General features: G+C 38.3%; 3 protein-coding genes across 3 annotated transcripts; 2 read left to right on the plus strand and 1 right to left on the minus strand.

The window, feature by feature from the left end:
- The first annotated feature begins 1,387 nt into the window (after positions 1-1,387).
- Positions 1,388-2,208, plus strand: LOC138906103 (uncharacterized). Its single transcript, XM_070194625.1, has 2 exons — positions 1,388-1,490; positions 1,679-2,208. The coding sequence occupies exons 1-2, from the start codon at positions 1,388-1,390 to the stop codon at positions 2,206-2,208; spliced, it is 633 nt and encodes a 210-aa protein (XP_070050726.1).
- Positions 2,209-4,424: 2,216 nt separating this feature from the next.
- LOC104098490 (uncharacterized) lies at positions 4,425-4,925 on the plus strand. The gene has a single exon (XM_009605238.1). The coding sequence runs from the start codon at positions 4,425-4,427 to the stop codon at positions 4,923-4,925; it is 501 nt and encodes a 166-aa protein (XP_009603533.1).
- An 11,301-nt stretch (positions 4,926-16,226) lies between these two features.
- On the minus strand, positions 16,227-16,923 carry LOC138906104 (uncharacterized). The gene is made up of 2 exons (XM_070194626.1): positions 16,549-16,923; positions 16,227-16,397 (listed from the first exon to the last, which is right to left on the minus strand). The coding sequence occupies exons 1-2, from the start codon at positions 16,921-16,923 to the stop codon at positions 16,227-16,229; spliced, it is 546 nt and encodes a 181-aa protein (XP_070050727.1).
- Between the last annotated feature and the right edge of the window lie 1,344 nt (positions 16,924-18,267).

The raw sequence follows: 18,267 nt of genomic DNA on the forward strand, positions 1-18,267 counted from the left end.
CTCTACAAGAGGCTACTGAACTATTAGGTAACATCACCTTCTTTCATTCTTTATCGTGCTGATTTGTTATTCCAAAGATTGAAACTTTACTCTTTTATTCTCTCACAGATGGTGAGGACACGTTCTTCCGGATCAGCTGAGCAGGCAACAATACCCCGATTAGCGGCGCGAGAGGGCGGGTCTAAGGTAGAGGTTGAGGTGGGGCACGTGCCGCAGGTAGAGCACTTGCTAGAGCAACAATAGTTGATCTACTTGTTGCTCCAATTAAGGAGCAAGAGCCTGATCACGTTGAGCCGGTGAGACCTACTTGGGTACCTGAGGGGCCTGTTACTACACCAAAGCTCTAGTAGACTTTGGTACACTTTATGAGTATATTTTGGAGTTTTTCCCAAGCATGGTTGATTCCGGTCGCACCAGCTACTTCACAGGCTGGGAAAGGAGCTCAGACTCCTATCGCTTACACACTAGGGTGGTTGGCTCATGCTTATCCGACACCAGGTGTTGGACCAATAGAACTAGTAGATGTAGTTCTACCCGAGGTAGGCCAGTTATGTCGGCTGAGGGGAAGAAGAGATTGGAGAGGTTTCAAAAATTTTGTTCTCCCCAGTTTAGTGGAGGGGTCTCTTTGGAGGCACATGGTTTCTTGGATTAGTGTCATCGCATTCTACGTACCTTGGGTTTGGTAGAGTCGAGCGACGCCGACCTTATTACTTTTCAGTTGAAGGGGCCGACATATAGATGGTGGCAAACTTATGATATGAGTAAGCCAGGTGGAGAAGCAACACTTACAATGTACCAGTTCTTCGATCTTTTCTTGAGGGAGTTTACTCCACAGACTCACAGGGACGAGTTACGCAGTGAGTTTGAGCAATTATGCTAGGGGGTATGACGATGTTAGGGTATGCCATGAGGTTTATAGAGTTATCTCATCAAGAAAATTCCTTGGTTTTAAGTAAGAGAGAGAGAGCCCGTAGATGTATTGTGGAGATCACCTATAGCTTCAAATTTTGGATGGCATGAGAGCTGGAGACTACATTTCATCAGGTTTTGGATATTACAAGGAGGTTAGAGCGTAGCCACGAGTAGGAGAGAAAGGTTATAGAGGCTAAGAAGCCTCATGGTTTTGGAGGATTTAGTGGCTCCTATTCTAGGGGGAAGGTCCGTCATGGTAGAGGTCATATCAGTCGATCAGTTTATTCCGCACTTCAGGTTTCCCATGGTGCTCCAGCTAGTCATGAATTTTAGAGCTCTTTTTCCGGATAACTTTTGTTTTCATGCACCTTTTTGCATGGGGTTCCTACATCGGTAATTCCAATCGTCTAAGGAAGGGTTAGTACCAACATCCATGCCCTCAGAGAGGCTTTTTGAGTGCGGTGACAGTCGACACATGGGGAGAGATTGTCCCAGAATTCGGATGTATGGACTTCAGCAGGGTAATCAGGCTATGATTTCGGCTCCAGATGCTATAACACTTGCACAACTAGCTAGAGGTGGGGCCTAGGGGGGTAGAGGTCATCCTAGAGGGGGAGGCTAGTCCCGTTGTTATGCTTTCCCCTGTAGGACTAAGGCAATTACATCAGATGCAGTCATTTCAAGTATTGTTCCGGTCTGTCATAGAGACACATCAAATATGTCATCCTAATTCTTTCCTATTTTCATATGTCTCGTGATTCTCTAGATACTCCTACTTATATGTCAATACCCGTAAGGGATTCTATTAGGGTGGACTGTGTCTATCATTCTTGTTTGATCACTATCAGAGGTTACGTGACAAGGGCTGATCTTCTATTTCTTAATATGGTAGATTTTGATGTGATTTTGGGTATGGACTGGTTATATCTATATCACACTATTCTTGATTGTTATGCTAAGACCGTGATATTTTCTATACCAGGGTTGCTGAGGTTGGAACAAAGAGGTTCCTTGGGTAATTTTCCTAATAGGGTGGATTCTTTTCTAAAGGCTCAGCAGATGGTTGAGAATGGGTGCTTGTCATACTTAGCTTTTGTTAGAGATGTATGTGCTGATACTCCCACATTTGATTCAGTCCCCGTGGTGAGAAGGTTTCTAGATATGTTCCTTGCAGACCTACCGGGCATGCTATGTAACATGGATAATGATTTTGGTATTGATTTAGCACCGGGTACTCAGCCTATATCTATTTCACCATATCACATGGCTCCAACAGAATTGAAGGAATTGTTGTAGGAGTAGCTATAAAATGGTTCATCAGGCCAAGTGATTCCTTCAAAGATAAAGGTTTGATCAGACCAAGTATGTTACGTTGGGGTACGTCTGTTCTATTTGTGAAGAAGAAAGACCATTCCATAAGAAGTTTCATTGACTATAGATAATTGAACAAGGTTACCATCAAGAACAAGTATCCACTGTCGCGTATTGATGATTTATTTGATCATATTCAGGTTGTTATGGTGTTCTAAAAGATTGACTTAAGATATGGGTACCATCAGTTGAAGATCAGGTCTACAAATATTCCTAAGATGGCCTTCAGTATCCGTTATGGGGATTATGAGTATTTTGTGATATATTCTGGGCTGACCAGTGCCCCATCAACTTGCATTCTTTTTATAAACAACATGTTTCAACCTTATCTGGACTCCCTCTTCATTGTGTTTATTGATGATATTTTGGTGTATTCACATAGTAGGGAGGAGAACAAGCAACATTTGAAGACTGTGCTTTGGACTTTGAGGGAGAAGAAATTGTATGCTAAGTTCTCCAAGTGTGAGTTTTGGTTGGATTCAGTCGCATTATTAGACCACGTGGTGTCTAGTAATGGGATAAAGGTGGACCCAATGAAGGTTGAGGCAGTTCAGATTTGGCCCAGACCTTCTATCGCTACTGATATTAGGATTTTCCCGAGGTTGGTTGGTTGGTTACTATCACCATTTGCTGGAGGGTTTCTTATTTATTGTAGCTCCATTGACCAAGTTGACTAAGAAGGGTTATCCATTCAGAAGGTTGAATGAGTGTGACAAGAGCTTTTAGAAGCTCAAGACAACTTTGACTACAACTGTAGTGTTGGTTTTGCCTTCAGGATCGGTATCGTATACTGTCTACTATGATTCTTTGTAGGTGGGCATTGGTTATGTGTTGATGAAGGATGGTAGGGTCATTTCCTACATGTTGTGCCAGTTGAAGACCCATGATAAGAACTACCCAATGCATGTTTTAGAGTTGGAAACTATTGTTGACACGCTCATGATTTGGAGGCATTACTTATATAGAGTGTCTTGTGAGCTGTATACGGATCATCGGAGTCTTCAGCATCTATTCACGTAAAAGGATCTGAACTTGAGGCAACAGAGATGGTTGAAGCTATTGAAGGACTATGATATCTCTATTCTTTATTATCTAGGGGAAGGCTAATATAGTTGCAGACGCCTTGAGTAGAAAAGTGGTGAGTATGGGGAGTCTTACTTTTATTCCAGTAAGGGAGAGGGGGAGTCTTACTTTTATTCAAGTTGGGGAGAGGCCTTTGGCTATGTATATTCAGGCCATTGGCTATGGATATTCAGGCCTTTGGCTATGGATGTTCAGGCTTTGGCCAACATGTTTGTGAGATTGCCAATTTCAGAGACTAATAGAGTCCTTGCTTTTGTTATATCACAGTCTTCCTTGTTTCAGCACATAAAGGCTCGTCAGTAGGACAATCCATATTTGCTTGACCTTAAGGACACATTTTAGTGAGGTGGTGCCAAGGAGGTGATTATTTGTGATGATGGTGTGTTGCGGCTTTAGGGCCAAATTTTTATTCCTAATGTGGATGGGTTGAGAGAATTTATCCTTGAGGAGGCTCATAGTTCACGATATTCTATTTATTAGGGTGCTGCAAAATGTACCTTGATTTGAAACAATATTATTGATGGTGGAGGATGAAGAAAGACATTGTCGGATATGTTACTAGGTTTTTGAATTGTCAGCAGTTTAAGTATGAGCATCAAAGGCCTGGTATTTTGGTTCAGAAGATTGAGATACCGAAGTAGAAACAGGAGCACATTACTATGGGTTTTGTGGTTGGTTTACCATGAGCATTGAGGGGATTTGACACAGTCTGGGTCATTATGGATAGACTGACCAAGTCTTCACATTCACTTTGGAGCAGTTGGCTATGATCTACATCTGGGAGATTATCCACCTGCATGGTGTACTTGTTTCTATTATCTCTTATTGCAGCACTCAGTTTACTTTCATATTTTTGGAGAGTTGTTCAGTAGGAGTTGGGCTCTCCGGTTGAGTTGAGCATCGCATTTTACCCTTAGATGGACAGGAAGTCCGAGCGGACCGTTCAAATTTTGGAGGATATGTTGAGGGAATGCCCTATTGATTTTGGAGGTCAGTGGGACCAGTTTCTACCTTTAGTGGAGTTTACCTAAAACAACAGCTACCCATCGAGCATCTAGATGGATTCGTATGAGGCATTATATGGGACGCGATGCCATTCTCTAGTGGATTGGTTTGAGCCTGGTGAGGCTAGGATACTAGGCATAAATTTGGTTTGTGATGCTTTGGAGATGGTGAAATTGATTCAGGAGTGGCTTCGTATAACGCAGTCTGGGAAAGAGAGTTATGCTGATAAGAAGGCTCGTGATGGGGCATTCATGGTAGGTGAGAAGGTTCTACTAAGGGTTTCGGCCATGAAAGGTGTGATGAGATTTGAAAAGAATGGCAAGTTGATACCTCAGTATATTAGTCCATTCGAAGTGTTGGAGAGAGTTGGTAAGGTGGCCTACAGACTTGCTTTTCCACCTAACTTATCGAGAATTCATATGGTGATTCATGTTTTCATACTTCGAAAGTACTATGAGGACCCGTCACATGTTTTGGATTTTAGCTTGATGCAGTTGGACAATGATTTGAGTTATGATAAGGATCCAGAGGCTATTTTGGATAGGAAGATTTGAAAGTTGAGGTTGAAGCATATTGCATCGATAAAGGTTCAATGGAGTGGTCAACCAGTCAAGGAGGCAACTTGGGAGACCGAGCATGATATGCAGAGCATATATCCTCATCTTTTTGATATCCTAGGTATGATTCTAAACTCGTTCGATGAGGAATATTTGTTCAAGAAGGGGAGAATGTAACGGTCCGGCTGGTTGTTTTGTGTATTTAAGCCCCATTCCCCTATTTGATACTTCCTGTATACTTTTTTGCTATTTTTTGACTTGCGGGAATGATTGGGTTTAGAGAAGTTTTGGAACGAATTAGAATACTTAGTTCCAATGGTGGTAGCTTAAGTTATAAGAGTTGACCGAGGTTTGCATTTTGTGTAAGGGACCCCTAAATGGTGTTTTAATGCTTCCAATAGGCTCTTATGGTGATTTTCGACATATGCATATGTACGAATTTAGATTGGGAGGTTCCTTGGTTGATTTGGCTCTTTTTGGTAAAAGTTAAAAATTTAAAGGTTTTGAAAGTTCACTGGTTTGATCGGTAGTTGACTTAAATGTTATAGGGGTAGGATTGTGGTTCTGAGGCTTTGAAATTGTCTGTTATGTCATTTGTGACTTGTGTGCAAAATTTGGGGGTTATTCAGAGTTGATTAGATGTGGTTAAATGTGAGTTTTGAAACTTGAAAGTTGGTTAGTTCATTAAGATAGAATTGAGGTGTGATTTGTGATTTGGATGTTATTTTATGTGAGTTGACACCTCGAGTAGGTCCATGTTATATTTTGGGACTGATTGGTGTGGTTGGACAGGGTTCCGGGAGCCTCTCGTGGGTTTCGGACGGGCTTCAGATCATTTGAGGTGGAATTGGTTGATCAGGTCTGGTGTTTTCTCACTTGTGAGATTTGGTTCGTAAGTGCAAGCCCGCAGAAGCGTACCTCAGATCCGAAGTTTATCGGGATCAGGGATTTCTACAGATGCGGCGAATCATGTGCTAGTGCGCACACATAGATGTGCTACTTGGAGGGCAGAAGCGGTTTCGCATAAGCGGATTTATGTTCACACAAGCGAATGGGCTAAGGCTTAAGTGAAACTCGTAGAAGAGATTATTAGGTTGCAAAAGAGACGCCGTAGAAGTGGCGGTTTGGTCGCAGAAGCGTGGATATAATATATTTTTTCGAGGGTTAGCTTTATTTTATCATATTTTGAGATTGGGAGATCGGATTGGGGAAATGTTTTAGGCGATTTTCACCACTTCGATTGGGGCAAGTGTTATTGACTCGGATTTAATATTATTTCATGATTCTATCCTTGATTTTTGACTTTTATTGGTGAATCTAAGAGAGGTATATTGGAGGTTTAGACATAAGATATATAAAGTGAAAAAGGAGATTTTAAGCCCGATTTGGAGTCAATTTTGGATGAAACTTGTATATTTGAACTCGTATTCGAATGCGTAGTCGTGAATTAAAACTTTTATCGGGTTTCGGGAAGCGGGCCTGGGTTGAATTTTTGTTAATTGATAAAGATTGGTGCTTTATTACTTAGTTATCAATTCCTATAGATTTGTTTAATGTTATTGAGTTCTTTTTAACTAGATTTGACCCGTTTAGAGGCCGATTCGAGAGGCAAGGGATTTTACACTATTAATTTGCCTTGTTGAAGTAATTATTTTACCTACCCTTGTGTGGGAAAAATACCCCGTAGGATTTGGTCTTTATTATTGATTCGTATTATGTAAAAAGCAATGTGTACACGAGGTGATGAGCATGTACACGAGTGATATGTGTGGCTTATGATCGGATTAGATTTTAGGCTATTAATATGCCTTAATTTGAGGATGTGTTTTTTATGAAACCTTCTTAATTACTCTGTGGCTGCATGAACATGATTACTACAATTTATTTAGCCGTGGTAATGATTTATATGTCAAACAACCATCCGCATTTTACTATTTTCATGTACTTGTCCACCTTGTTGATAAATTATGAGCTTATATCTTTGATGAAAATTTGGCATTATTATTTTGTTATAATTGTGGCACATATGGACATGTTGGGAAGATTGATTAGGTGTTGGCACGAGGTTTTGCCGTGCGATTATGATTATTATTGTGAGCATGAGGCGAAATAAGGGTGGCATTTTCTTGGGTTGCCCATGTGACAAAATAAGGGTAGTGATATGCATATGTGGTGAAATAAAGACAACATTTATTGTTATTTGCATATGCGGCGAAATAAGAGTGGCATTGTTGATGATGATGTGATGATTTGTTGGTGTTTCTCTTAATGTTGTTTATGTGTCAAAACGAGGTTGATATTGATCATATGAATAACTTGTTAAACTTCGTCATGTACTTTAATTGAGTTGTTAGTTGAATTTGACATGCTATCATATGCCCCATCTTCTATTTGATGACTTGTTGTCAAAATCGAACCTTTATGTGCGTTGAGTTGTTATCACCTGTTCTGAAGAGATTTTTGATTTTGTTTTCCATTATATATTCTGTTTCCAGTTACTGATATATTGCACAAGTTATTTGAATAGTGAATATTATATGACTTAAACCTTGTCACTGCTTCATCGAAGTTAGTCTTGGTATTTACTAGGTACCGAATGTGGCAGATTCAGATGTTGGAGGTAGTGGACCTAGGGAGTGAGAGCATTCATTGAACACAAGGATTTGACGTAGAGTTGCATGACCGTCGCAATCCCTTGAAGTACCATCCTTACATTGAAAGTGTTATTTTCTCATATTCGAACAATATTATATTTGATACATCTTTATGTATTCAGTTAAAGCACTTGACTCTATACTACCTAGTTATGGGGCAAAGTATTGAGTATTGCCATTTTGGCTTGTGTTAACTCTATTTCCATTTGTTTACATAAACTCTATCTTATTATATCATATTTTGTTGATTTAATTTTGTTAAGTGATTGACTTACCTAGCCTTAGAGATTTGGTGCCACCACATCCCTATGGTGGGATTTGGGTTCTCACTGTAAATTTTGAAGATGCCTAATAGTGCATTGAAATCACGAAGGTAGTGGCGGCGATCGCGAAGAAGAAAGAGAGTTGGGAATTTTGTGCATCATGATCGCGAAGGATTAATTGATGTCAGGGGTATTTTGTGTTCTGAATTTCGATCTTTGCTCATTGTCACTGTTTTTTTGAGTTTTGGAGAACAAGAGAACATAATTTTGAAGAGGGATTTCATCCAATTTTTTAGGGCAAATGTTTATAATATGATTTTGATTATATAGCATGATTCCATGGATCATGACACATAAATTAAGGACTTAAAGTGTAAAGATGAGTTTTTGACTTGAAACTTAAGATAGTGTATTTTGAGATTTTTTGATGTCTATTTGGACTCAGATGTGAAAACTAGTAACATATTTGGACTTGTATGGTTATGGGTCGATCATGTTTGACCTTGGATTTGGGTATTGACCATGTGTGCTCGGGTTAACTTTTTAGAATTACGTCAAAGATCGAAACTTTATTAATTGGGATTGCTTCCTTTTGCATTCTTTGACTTTCATGAATGATATTTAGCTAGGTTTTGGGGAATTGGAGGTCAATAACCAAGGAAAGGACGTGATTTGGGGTTGAAGACTAACCGGAAGAGGGTAAGTATTTTTCTTAACCTTGACTTGAGGGAATATCTTTAAAATGGACTTACTATCTACATGCTATGTGTTTGGGGGTAACTTATATGCAAGGTGACGAGCGTATATTCGAGAAACAAAGTTATTTTATGCTCGGAGTATATTGTAGACTTTGCTATATTTTATTTTGGTACATGCTCTACTTGTGATATGCTTTAATTATTTGTATGACTACTTGATTTATCTTATTTATGCCAGAGATCATGTATAGGCTTTTGATGATTTATTTGAACATGGTGGCTATTCATATGATGGATTACATGCTGGAGATATTTTCACGCGTTACAAACATGCATACATCATGCATAGATATCATCTCTTGTAGAAATGCATATATCCCTGCATAGTTATTTCTTTGTCCATATGTATCATACATGCTTATATCTTATTCAAATTCATTTATCACTGCAAATGATTCTCTTATATGGATTGAGGTAATGGCACATGGGTTGTCTGTGCAATTGATATGATTATGCCACATGAGTTGTCTACGTGTTTGATGTTATTATGACACAATAGTTTATGTTGTATGGTTATTGTAATATTAATATTGTTATGGCACGATGGCTTATGCCATGCGGGTATTATGATATTGATATATTATGGCACCATTGATCTTTGTGTGGTGCTTGGATATGGATATGTCCCTCCGGCGTCAGGTGATTACCCATATTATATTAGACCATGTGAGCGCAGGTGATACGTATATCGTGTTGGAGCATATGGAATGTGATGGATCATATTGGAGCACATGAGATGTGATGGGTATTAGTTATAGTTAAGTTTTGATCATGCATTGAAATTCTAGACTCATGTAGAAATATCCTTTTATATCATCGACATATGCACGTTCATACATTTTTAGATATGCATGAGACTTGTTAGTGAATTGTTGGATACTTGGAGGGTATCATATTGCGTTAAATTGAGTCTACATCATGCATTGACATTTTAAACCCATGTAGGAGTATTTGTATAAATGCTCTTTGAGAATTGATGTTAGATTGGGTCTTTATCATGTATAGACGTTCTATATTCATGTAGAGGTATTCAAGTTAAAGTTACTTGGTGCATATCTCCTTTATATGCGGATTTAGTGCATTTGTATATTGTCACGCCCCAAACCTGGGAAGGTATGACCGACATCCGATGCCATACTTTGCCCGAGCGTACCACTCTATAAACATGAACCTTGGAGGAGTAACCCTCAACTTAGGCCGATAAGGCCTATTTGCAAGCAGGCAATACTAACCAAGGCCTATTTGGCTCTATCCACTTGGATAGTCTGTCTGGCTGTCTATCAGAACTAGCAGACATGAAATGTAGTGCCCCCGACAAAAATGGCATCAGTAGAAAATAATATACCGAGTATGTAATGCAATAGAATAACAAAAAGCTGAAACTGAACTGAAGTACATAGTAAGCTAGAAGCCAAAGAATGTTATGAGTTATACTCGCATGTCCCGATTCAACACAATGCAATATAGTAATATCATAGCTAGTCCACCACATATAGGACTCAGTGTATCTCACTGACCAAATGGCCAGGCAACAGTAAAATCTCACTGACCGTAAGGTTAGGCAAATAAATACTCTCAGTGACCATAAGTCCAGGTAATTGTATCTCTCACTGACCAAGTGGCCAGGCAATAATATCTCTACTGACCAAGAGGCCATGCAAATATAAACTCTCACTAAGCAAGTGTCCAGGCAATTGAAAATATATGTATATGATGTTGTATATCATGGATATAGTAGAATGTATGAATGTGCATATATAACTTCTCTATTTCTATCCAATGTCATGAAATTATGTGAAGCGGATAAGAACCCCTCCCAATAGACACAATGGAAATATACATAAAGATGTAACACATATGAGACACGTGCTCTATAGCGTGCGTTTCTTGTACAAGATTCATCCAACTCTTAATTACTATGGATTCATACCAATGAAAGAAAAGGGATAGCCATTACATACCTCTTGTCATCTATACTAACTCAATAATGAACTTGTCTCGAATAGCAGCTTAACCTATAACAATGACAATACATTCGTTAACTTAAAGAATACTAGTATATGATGTATATCGGATGATAAATCGTTATTAAAAACAATCGGGTAGCATATGCCCTTATTTTATTACATTCCTCAAGCCTACAATATGCATAATATTGATTATTGTAATGAGCATCAAACTCGTTCTCAGATTACTAAACGACACATTTCCAACTTCTCTTTTTTGCGAATCAAGCAATACATCCAACAAAAAATGACCAACCCCCTTCCCACTTAAATCAGACATAAAGTTAACTTAGAATTAAGCTCATAATTAGCCAATCAATGGCGCAGCAACAACAACAATAAACTACACTAATACTTTTGTCAACTAAAAGGAAAATTAGAATATAATGTATTGAGCGATGAGTTCATCTCATAGCCTCAAAAACACCTTCCTTTCTACACAAGCATAATAAGAATATCAACAACAAAAAATCCAAGTGGTTCTCAATAATGTTCCAGCCACAATATCGCTCTAAACCATCCCAAAACATTCCAACAATTACAATACATCAAACATGTTTTTTTTACTCCTTTTATCTTACAAGTTCTTTAACAACAAGATAGCTATGACTTAGATAAGTTCCAGAATAAGTAGAAGAGTCATAATCTCACATTCCATTATCAATAACAGCTCCAACTTGAGCGTACTTCACCTTGAAGAAATCTCCCAAAGTAGCCATTAGAAGAAGAACTACATATCTTTGAACACCACAAGGTTTCTAGTGCTTGATTCACTTTGAGCACCTTAGGATTAGCTCTTGAACTATGTGAGAAACTTTGGAGAGCGTTTTAGGGTGTATATGAACCTATATGGACGATAAATGAGGTCTCTATGTCGTTCTACCACTTTATACAATTTTAGAACTTTCCACCACCTAAGTGGGTCCCAAAGGGGCTGCCTTCATAGTCTCGCAAAAACGCGATTATGTCTCTGCTCTTACATTGTATTAACAAATGGTTTAATGTGTTAAAAACTAAACTTGTAGACCTTAAATTTGGCAGGTGGATAACCCAGTAAATCCAAGTATATGGAGAAAAAAGCTCAGTGACATTATATCCAAAGTTCAGTAAAATTATAAATGTAACTTGTAATAACTTTTGTCGACTTTTGTTTTACCACGTGTTTGACATCAAAACGCAACATAAAAATATTATATGATTCGATTACCTTAAAACACAAGCTCATTAGCATATTAAGCACTCCTAGACAGATTATAATATCTTTGATTTATTTAGGTTCCAACCGTCACGATGCTTCCTTAGTACCTATTTTAACTAATCAATATCTTTGTAAAGTTCTTTTAAATATACGGATCATATGGATTCACTTAAGACTCATTCTAACATGAAAGTATGGGGTGTAACATCTTTCCCCCTTAGGAACATTCGTCCTCAATGTTAACTCTTAGAGACTTACAAAAATCTTTCCAGAGTCTCGTCCGTGCACTCGACTAAAACCAACCTGCACACAGCTAGAAAATACAGTATACATACCACATAGGGACACTATCTATAAATAGAAATACTTGGCCTTACACGGGAGTCAATCATAACTACTGCAAGTCAAAAATAAGAGCTCACCTCACGATCTTCTGACTAAAACTAGGTTATGCTATAATATCCCATCTCGAGCCAAATCATCAGTTTGAAATAGGTGGTGGTATTTAGATTTTATCTCATCTGCAGCCTCCCATGTCATTTTTTCGGCGTACCTATCTCTCTATAATACCTTCACAGAGGCTATCTTTTTGGTCCTCAACCTACGAATATGTCAATTTAAAATGGCTACTGCAATCTCATCGTAGGATAGATCCTCTGTAATCCTAACGCCAGCTACTTGGACAACCCGAGAAGGGTCTCCAATGCACTTCTGTAGCATGTATAATAAACTGACTCTAGCTCTGGAGGCAATTCATGCTCATAAGCTACTCTGCCTATTCGTCGAATGGCTATGTAAAGCCCTATATATTTCGGGTTAAGCTTTCCCTTCTTACTAGATCTTATGACGCCTTTCATAGGCAAAATCTTTAGGAATAGCTAGTTGTCTATGACTTTCCATAGTTCGTACTTCGGGAATTTTTATTATACGACTTTGTCCATCATATAATTTTTATTATGACGCTCTTAAAATCAAATACAATCCTCTCTTTGACTCTCATAATTCTCGCTTTACTTTTCTTAAGATTAGTTATCATATTGGTATATGTAACATTGCTATTCAACCCTTCTACCGCACCTTGTATATAGATATACATATATATATATCTGCTATGCTTGAGCATCGAGTGATTTAGGAAAGGCTTCAACTTCTTAACCTCGTATTCTAGCCTCCTGACTTATCCCGGTCTTGTGAAAATCTATACTTGACTTGTCATCTTAGCTTACTCATATTCTTGATCTTTTAAATTATTTTACCTCTATAAAAGCCTGCACATTTCTATTTTAGCATAGCATGTCCTAACAGATACTTTTGAACTGAATGGTCGATCTAGAGTGTTGTTCATCAATATTATACTTTATAGTTCTAGATCATTTTTGAAGTACAGACCATATGTTGTCACTCGCCTCATATCATGTTTTCTTATTTCTGTAGTATTCTAGATTATGACTCTACTGTCATCTGTATTCTTTACTCAAATAGTAAAAATGATGCTCCATCACCCTGTTAATGTCTCAGAGTTTTGCAATAGTGGGGGCAAATATTTTTCCTGTCATCACCACTCAATCTTTAGTTATCTCTAAGGTTGGTACTCCTCTAACTCGATTTATTGTGGAGCTATTATAAAATATGGCCGATGTACTATCTGTCTTGTACTTATGCTATTAAGAGTGATTCTGCAATGTTATGAGTCATGATTTCTATAATCATCTAGGTCTAATAATCGGACTCCTGATTTACTTAGGTGATGTAACTCTTAAGCTTCATATTCCCTCTCAGCCTGTAAATAGGCTTAAGCTGTCTTCCAATATGTGGCTTATGATATTAGCTATTACATTAACTTTTTATGGATGCTATGGAACATACATGTTTAATCTTCTAACAATTGAAGCCTTTATCTGTGACGTGGACTCAGTTCTTATTTTAACAATATATGAGAGTATCGTATAACAACAAGAATGTCAACATATATGCGACATGTATAATACTGCAAAATCTTAAGTGTGCGCATAACGTAACTAACTTTGGGTCATAGATCGAATAATTCCCTTCCGCGCCTTCGCAACTGTTTTTATTCGTAAGCAATTACTTTTTTTGGTCGTATTGGCAGTTGTTGCATGAATACTTGGCTTATCTTAGTTCCCGTTCATTAGTCACGATAGGTCCCACTTTCCTATGGAGTGCATACAATATTTTAATGAGACTCTTGTTACCAGATAATTTCTTCTATAATATCAAATTCAAGTTGCTATACTTAGGTTGAAGTTTCTTTATTATATACTCAGCTAGACTTTTATTATAATACATAGGGGAGACCCTCTGGCTATTGTAAAGTTGCAAGCTTATTACATCCTATACCCAATGCAATTTTTGATATTCTTAGTCGCCGATAATTATCCTTAGTTACTTACCTTTGTGCCCTTGTGCTCGTAGGATTACTTCTGAACTCAAATTTTGACTGTCTCCCTAGAGGCACTCTCTTTTATTTCCTTAACACTTATACGGTACCTTTAACTACACTAACTCCTATATAAAATTTCTCAAGGATTACGATCTTGTATTTGTGAGACTGAATTTTCTATGCTAGGGTTCACTATGTTTATCTTGCATGATCTATTGATTTATATGTGACCTCTTGTCTAGCTATAACTAGCCTATTCCTTGATTAACTACTAACTACTCATCGGTCCATTCTCATATCTATACTCTGCGTAACCTCTCGGGTTATGTATTTTGTCTTAACATACCTCTCGCACTGGCTCTTTTTGTATTAAGTGTCCTTTCACACTTGTTTATCAATTAACATCCTTGCTGGGAATCTTCTGCCTCTTCCCGGCATCGTGCTTGCATAATATAATTCCCCTTATATCGGTATCCAGCATGTATCAAGCACGACAAAGTTCAAGAAGTTGATACTCACTAAACAAATAAATTGTGAAATGAATATATGAAAGAAAGCTCATAATAAAGATATAAGTGAAATAATTATGTAATACAATATCAACCCCGTCTCAATACAATCACAACAACAACATAGATACCCCAAATATTACATAACATCATCAATATGCCACCCTTATTCCGCCGCTTGTGCACATAACAGTGAAATGCCTCCCTTATTTCACCACATGTGCATATACCCACCCTTATTTCACCACGTGGGCAGCTCGGGATAACACAACCTTTATTTCCCCCAACACGCACAACAATAGACAAAATTGTACAGCAAAAACCTTGTGTTGACACCCCTAATCAATCCGCTCAACATGTTCACAAGTGCCACGGTACCACAACATAATAATACCAAGTTCCACAGTATCACAACAATGGTACCAGAGTTTCATGAAAGTATAAGCTCACAACTTTCAACAATAGTGCACGGTACATAATGAATAATCATAAAAGCGGATGGGTGTTCAATTAATAAAGGATGACTATGGCTAAGCCAATGAAATGATCATGATCATAGAGTCATAAATTGATCCAAACAAGTTTCACATAAAGTTCATTATCACATCAAGGCATATTAATAGTCTACGATCTATTACGGTCATAATCACACATAGTATCCATATACACGCTCATCACCTCATGTTCACGCTACTTTTTACATCATAGAAATCAATAATTAGGGCTAGAACCTAGGTGGATTTCCCCATACATGGTTAGGAAAGATACCTAAAATAAGCCAAACCAGTACTCTAAAAGTCCCTTCCCGCATGAATCAACCTCTAGACGGCTCGAATCTAGCCAAATTAACTTAATAATATCAACATAAGCCATATACAACAAGACCAAACAATAAAGCTAAGATCTTGGCTCAATAATGCAAAGTTAACCCAAAAGGTTAACCACGGGCTCGCACCCCAGAACCCTACAAAACCCTAAAATTTCGAACACCCATTCCAATACGAGTCTAAATATATGTGTTTCATCCAATTCCAACCTCGAATCGTCTCTCAAATCATCAAATCTCACTCTCCAAAATCATAGTGCAAAAACCCCAGTCCCACCATTAATTCGTGTAAATTAGATGTAATAATCTATGGGTAATCAATATCTAACACCAAAATCATGTAAGAATCACTTTCCCCTTCAATTGTGACGAAATCCCCTTAACAATTCCCCTCCAACCGAGCTCCACAACTCCAAATAATGAAAAATGATCAAACCCTTCATAATATAAAGTCTGCCAGTGATTCTGCATCTACGGTCCATATAATCGCACATGCGGTACCGCATTTGCAATCAATATCTCGCATTTGCATGTTCCAATATAGTATCGTCCTTCTGTTTCTATGGTCAATGCCAACACACCTATGCTCCTGCTTCCGCAGTCACAAATCGCAGGTGCGGCCTCACTTCTGCGCTTGGCCTTTGGCATCCGCGGCTCCCAGCACCCCCAGCCAGATACCGCTTCTACCACTCCTGGTCTACACCTTTGGACTCGCATCTATGACCCGGCTTCCACAAATGCGAAACACTAGTCCCAGCAAACTTCATCAATGTAACATAGTCTCCAAATGGTCCAAAATCAATCTTGAACTTCTTCAACCAAGGGACTAAGTGTCCCAAATCAATCCAAAATATCTTAAATCATAAAAACGCATATGTAAAGCATCAAACATGGAAAATATGGTTAAAAGACTCAAAATGACTGGCCGGATCGTTATATTCTCCCCCTTTTAAAAAAACGTTCACCCTCGAACAAGTATAGAGCCATACATAAAGTAAAGAAAACATGAGGATAACGGCTCCGTATATCATTATCAGTATCCCAAGTTGCCTCCTCGAACGGTTGACTTCTCCAGTGAACCTTCACTGATGCAATATTCTTCGACCTTAACTTCTGGACATGCTTGTCTAAAATAGCCGTCGACTCCTCAACATAGGTCAAATCCTTGTCCAATTGCACTGAGCAGAAATCTAACACATGTGATGGATCACCGTAATACTTGTGGTGCATGGAAACATAGAACACCGGGTGAACTCCCGATAAGCTGGGTGGCAACGCAATTCTGTAGGCCACCTCACCCTCTCTCTCAAGAATCTCAAAAAGACCAATATACCGAGAGCTCAACTTTCCCTTCCTCCTGAACCTCATCACATCCCTCATTGGCGAAACTCTGAGTAGAACAATCTCACCCACGATGAATCCCACATCACGAGCCCTCCTATCAGAAAATCTTTTATGTCGAGACTATGTTGTACGAAGCCGCTCCCGAATCAACTTTACCTTCTCCAAAGCATTACGAACCAAATTAGTGCCCAACAACTTAGCCTCCCTAGACTCAAACCAACCAATATAACAACATCATCACTTCCCATATAAGGCCTCATAAGGATCTATATGGATGCTCAACTGATAGCTGTTGTTGTAGGCAAATTTTGCTATCGGTAGAAACTAATTCCATTGTCATGCCCTGAACTCGAGGACCGCGGACGACGCTCAATCGAGTGAACCCGGTAAAGCAAGCCTGTTAGATAATTTCTACACAAACTCACTTATGAATAAAGAAAATATAAACTTCTTTAATTAACACCGAAAGTGTTCATGAACAACACTAATTCCAACACCATCAGTTACTTCATTTATAAAGTCTCAAATTACACACACTTTCATAGTTTGAAGCGGAAGATGTAACACACATACAACATTACTATCTTGACTTTCTTAATACCAATACAACCCACACCATGTCTATGGAGACTTTAATAAATACAAAAGAGTATTATAATAGTGCCGGCAATAAGGCCCTGACTATCACTGACCAATATCTCATGCTGTGGAATCACCTGCATCCATTAAAGATGCATCACCCCTAGAAAAAAGGAGGTTAGTACATATGAAATAGTACTAGTATGAATGACAAAACACCCTCTCAATAGAATAATAAATAATACAAGCAAGAACAATTATAATATCAGTGGAAGCCACAAACAACATCAAACCTCAAATTAGGATCAAGACAATGTTCAAATTAATTTACATATCTTAAATTGGGAAATTTTTTAATAGTGATATTACACCGTTCATGACACCAATACCATCGTAATTTTAGCACGGAGTCCAATCACGACCCGATCGGCTAGGCCGTCTCATTTGAGACATCAACCACAACCACAATTTCAATTACAATTTCCAGCACAATCACCACCATGTGTGCGGCATGGCGTCTAATCACGACTCGACTGGATAAGCCATCTCATTCGAGACATCATACTTTTATACCAATCACCCCATTTCATACTTCTTTCACATCCTTTCATTTCATTAGCACTAGTGGCCACAATTATAAAATTCATTCTTGGCACGTCAGTCGTATTTAATATTTCATGCTCACCTTTTTCACTTTCAAACATCATCATCATCATCATCAACAACAAGTTATTTCAAATCAAGGTTTTTAGTACATATGTAAGCAATTAGAAGACTTAGACACAAAGAGACTTTTCCCAA

Source organism: Nicotiana tomentosiformis, chromosome 2 (genome assembly GCF_000390325.3).
Source record: "Nicotiana tomentosiformis chromosome 2, ASM39032v3, whole genome shotgun sequence".
In the NCBI taxonomy this organism is placed as follows: Eukaryota; Viridiplantae; Streptophyta; class Magnoliopsida; order Solanales; family Solanaceae; genus Nicotiana; species Nicotiana tomentosiformis.

What these genes read in the sequence shown, in the direction of transcription:
- LOC138906103 (XM_070194625.1), top strand. Translation starts at nt 1,388, where the DNA reads ATGGGGAGAGATTGTCCCAGAATTCGGATGTATGGACTTCAGCAGGGT. An exon ending in ACTTGCACAACTAGCTAGAG is followed by an intron (nt 1,491 to 1,678) that starts GTGGGGCCTAGG and finishes GTGATTCTCTAG; the next exon opens with ATACTCCTACTTATATGTCA.
- LOC104098490 (XM_009605238.1), top strand. Translation starts at nt 4,425, where the DNA reads ATGGATTCGTATGAGGCATTATATGGGACGCGATGCCATTCTCTAGTG.
- LOC138906104 (XM_070194626.1), bottom strand. Translation starts at nt 16,923, where the DNA reads ATGAGGGATGTGATGAGGTTCAGGAGGAAGGGAAAGTTGAGCTCTCGG. An exon ending in TACGGAGCCGTTATCCTCAT is followed by an intron (nt 16,398 to 16,548) that starts GTTTTCTTTACT and finishes TTATGATTTAAG; the next exon opens with ATATTTTGGATTGATTTGGG.